At 31.7% G+C, this 4531-nt stretch overlaps 1 protein-coding gene across 1 annotated transcript in view; it reads left to right on the top strand.

Annotated features, from left to right (window-relative positions):
• Positions 1 to 1266: 1266 nt before the first annotated feature.
• Positions 1267 to 4531, top strand: part of LOC122248706 (U3 small nucleolar ribonucleoprotein IMP4) — a 4027-nt gene continuing 762 nt past the window's right edge. Inside the window, exons 1-5 of the mRNA XM_043008884.2 lie at positions 1267 to 1353; positions 2657 to 2777; positions 2944 to 3167; positions 3291 to 3412; positions 4122 to 4287. Coding sequence (XP_042864818.1) covers positions 1351 to 1353; positions 2657 to 2777; positions 2944 to 3167; positions 3291 to 3412; positions 4122 to 4287 — 636 coding nt within the window. The 5' untranslated portion in view covers positions 1267 to 1350. The remainder of the gene's footprint in view (positions 1354 to 2656; positions 2778 to 2943; positions 3168 to 3290; positions 3413 to 4121; positions 4288 to 4531) is intronic.

Consider the following 4531-nt stretch of genomic DNA (forward strand, 5'->3'; position numbering starts at 1 on the left):
ATAGTAATAATAATGATAATAATAATAATAACAATAATAGTAATAATAATGATAATGACAATGATAATTATAATAATATTAATAAAGATAATAATTATTATTATTATGATAATGATAATGATACTACTGCGAATGATTATGATGACAATAATAATAATGAAAATGATGATAATGATAACAATATGATAATTATGATAATAGTAATAATAACATCAACAACGATTATGATAATAATAATGATAATGACAACAACAATAATAACAATGATAATGATAATGTGATGATGATAATGATAATGATGCTGATGATGATAATAATAATGATAATAACAATTATAACAAAAATGATGATAATGACTTCATCAATATTAATGAAAATAACGATATAACGATATATTGATTATAATCTCTGATAATAATGATAATAATGAACGAGATAATTATATAACGAACAACATACTTTAGATAACAATTGATAATAATAATGATAATCAATAATAAGATATCAAGAGTATACGCTGCGGACGATAAGATGATTACATATTAGAATCAATGATGATATGAGGATATTATAAATCTACAAAAGCAAAAATAATATAAAGGAGTACTAATAATAATAATAATACTAAATAATATAATTAATAATAAAATATAGATAACAATAATAGTAAATAATACTAATAATAATGTAAATATAATATTAAACAAGTATTAATGATCTAATGCCAATAACAAAACATTCAATAATAATAATAGATGATTAGTAAATATCATATAATAATAATAATAATAATAATAATAATAATAATAATAATAATAATAATAATAATAATAATAATAATAATAATAATAATAATAATGATAATAATAATAATAATAATAATAATAATAATAATAATAATAATGGTAATAATAACAGTAGAAACGACAATATATAGAATACCTCCTTGACGTAATCTGAAGATGATAATAAGAATAGCAATACTACAACTAATCATGACCAAAATGTCCATTATAAAAGATGAAAGGATTGAAAAAAAAAATACTGAATGAAATCCTCTCGGAATTACACGAACGGGTAATAAAACTGAATGATTTGTTAAATTCCTACTTACAAAATAGAGATTTTATCAATAATATTTACTCTTTATGAACATTTATTTCTTCAATTCTACCTTATTACTACTTTATTTATTATTTATACTATAAATTATGTGGATATAGTGAAATAAAGAACTATTTTTGGAGAAAAATATATCAACTATACAAGCTGTATTTATGACGAACACAGTTGTAAACAAAACTCTCTCAGTAGCACGTGTCTTTGGGTGTTTCTTATAATATCATAACAATGGTAAGCTTTTCGTTTGAATTAAGATGATATTGGCATTTTAGGTTTGATAAGAGTGTTTAGGATTTGTATTATGATGTATAATTATGGTTATTTTATGAATGATATTACGATATATTCGGTGTATTGATATCACCAATATTATGCCACGTAGAAATGTCAATCTATTTATTTATATTCGCTTAAGCTTCCATATTATTAGAGACTGGAAGTCAAAGGAAAGAAAAGAAAGATATAGACATGTAAAGCACAAAGTTTGATTAAGATAACATAGGAACTTAAAGAACTAAGTACCACAACACATCATATGTTGTGGTGGTTATTCATCATCGATTTTGGTATTGGGGGATAATCTATGGTGTCTGCTGGCCAGATATAGTTGGTATTGTTTTATTTAAATGAGCTATAGCTGTTACTATAGGGGTGATATCTGGCACAGTGTCATGTGACTAGGGAGGTTATTAGGTTTGTCAATGATCTGGTAAAGACCTTGTAGATCTACTTGTAAGTTATTGCTAAATAAGGAACAAACACAAGCTTTACTTTTTTTAGAATAGGGATGATTTGTTGGCACTTTTGGCAGAGATCTCGATGGTGCGCAAAATAAGAACTTGAATGTGAAGTGTGTAGTGGTTAACAAATGTATACTCCAAGTATGATAATTTTCCTTCTCAGTTTTTCAAAGAACATTGCTTATGCCAAGAACACTTTGGTACGTGTAATTGTACTATAATTACTATTCATCTCTTTCTGCTTCTAACCATAATCTACTAGTCACACTCTGTTCTACCGATGGTTTCACCAAGATCATTTAGGTGTGCAATGAGCATCTGGGAAAAAATCACGAGTGTGCAGTTGCCATACTTGTCATACTGAGGAACATCCACCACATGACACTGTAGCATTCTTACATGCTGGTTCTCATTCAACCATTGACAGGAGGGTTACAAGAGCAAAACCCCTTTGAAAATTACTTTTTAATCTTTATTTTGCATGGTAGTATGTCTGATAGATGATTTCTTGTTTATGGTTAAATATATTAATTGCTCTTTTTCTAGTGGTCAGTGGTTGTGATTCATAGTCGTTATAACCAAAACCACGACCTCAAATTTAACAACCAATGTAACCTCTAAGCTCTCAGACCAACTTCAAACGAGATAGAACCAGACGATCTACAGATTTCCCTTTTTTTGTAAATAGCATGAACAGTGCATAGCAAATTTTAATATCAGTTGTTAAGAACAGTAATTTGGCACTGCTTTTCAGGTTTAGAAATTGATCAGAAACTTTCAAACATTTTTTCCAGAGTACGTTTGGCTTGCGTCAGCAGGCGAGGCTTCGCCGAGAGTACTTATACCGGAAAAGCATCGAAGAGCGAAATGCTGCCATGCAACAGAGGAAGGATAAGATTAAAGGGTCATTGCAAGGTATTTTTATTTTATCTTGTATATATATAAAGATATTGATTTATTTTTTATATATGTATATAGTCAAGCAAAAAAAAAAATAATAATAATAGAAATTTATATATATAATAAAATCAAATAAAACACAAGTCCTTAAAAAATCAATATTTAATCCTATCTTCAACAGATGGAACAGAGATTCCAACAGATCTGCGTCAGAAGGCCATAGGGCTGATGAACGCAGGCGACTGGGATGACCCCGGGCCACAACTAGCCGTCGAGCTTGGCGGGGAGGCTGCAGGGGGCGCGACCAACATAGACGACGAATATAGATGGGCGGGGGTAGAAGATCCCAAAATTATTATTACTACATCTCGAGACCCCTCTTCGAAGCTCAAACAGTTCGCAAAGGTGGGAAGGTTTGTCTTTTGTCCTTTTCAAAGATGGTTTCCACCTCCTTTGGGACACATGTGTAAGGCATTGAAAGTTATAGAGCTTTGATGTTGAATCCTAAACTTGCCGTCATCTCCACAGGAAGTCAAGCTCTTGTTCCCCAACTCTCAGCGCATGAACAGAGGAACGTACGAGAGCAAACAGCTGATCGAGGCTTGCAGAAGTAACAACGTCACCGATTTCATTGTTTTGCACGAGACGAGGTTGGTGATTTTGTTAAATGTTCCATGCTATATTATCTTTACATCTCTGACTCCCTTACGTTAACTAAATGAATTTAACACATTCCTTTTGATGCCCCAGCTATATATTGTGTTTTACTTGAATTAGCTGGCATTTGGTCTTTTTAGAATATCACATATATTCTTAGTTTACTGTATGAATCAAAATGCCTCTTTTATGCATAACGTTCTTTGTTATGATTGTAACAAATTGCCTTTTACCTTTTACATTTACCTTTATATATACTGTATATGTCAATTTGAACTTTTTTATTACTCACCCAAGAAGTGATCCCAACATTGTTCATAGTATTTCGTTTCTGGTCCACATTTTATTAAATGACTTTTGGTAAATAAATACTTGTGCTTGTTTGCTTGTTAGCTGTAGATAGCTTTCAAAAAGCAGAAGAGAAGACAGAATCCATCTTCCTTATTTGGTCAAATTACTTCCCAAAAGGTGATCATTACTTATGAATATGCTATTGGGCTAGCAAATTGTAGACTCATATTGTATCTGGGACAACATAATAAATTATTTTGACAACCCTGAGCCAGACAAAGATTTCATTGAATAAAGTCTTAAAAGCTGCTTGAATAGAAAGTTGAATCTGCTTCTTTAGGAAAAAAGAACCAGGAAAATGTTAGTGTAAGATCATTGACTGTGTATTCCAATCTTATCTTTTATTTTTAGGGGTAACCCAGACGCGATGGTGATATGTCACCTTCCTAACGGGCCGACAGCATACTTCAACCTGGCAGACGTTGTGATGCGCCACGACATCCCAGACATTGGGACGATGTCAGAGCAGTACCCTCATCTTATTTTCCAAAACTTCAAATCAAAATTAGGTCTCAGAGTAAGTTGGCGTTATTTTTGTGCGTTGTTTGGAAATTATTGTTGCAGCTTAAACAGGGAAGAACTTATCCTGAAATGTGTAAAGAGTCTCCTTCTCCCTCTCCCTTCCCTTCTCCCTCTTTGCATCCCTTTCCCTCCCTCTGTCCCTCTTTCCCTCCACTCCTTCCCTTTTTCTTTTTCTCCCCCTTCCCCTTCTCTTTCTCTTCCCCTTCTCTTTCTCTCCCCCTTCTCCTTCTCTTTCTTTC

This window comes from Penaeus japonicus, unplaced genomic scaffold (assembly GCF_977035675.1).
Source record: "Penaeus japonicus unplaced genomic scaffold, GWHDUDI00000001_assembly GWHDUDI00000041, whole genome shotgun sequence".
NCBI classification, from domain to species: Eukaryota; Metazoa; Arthropoda; class Malacostraca; order Decapoda; family Penaeidae; genus Penaeus; species Penaeus japonicus.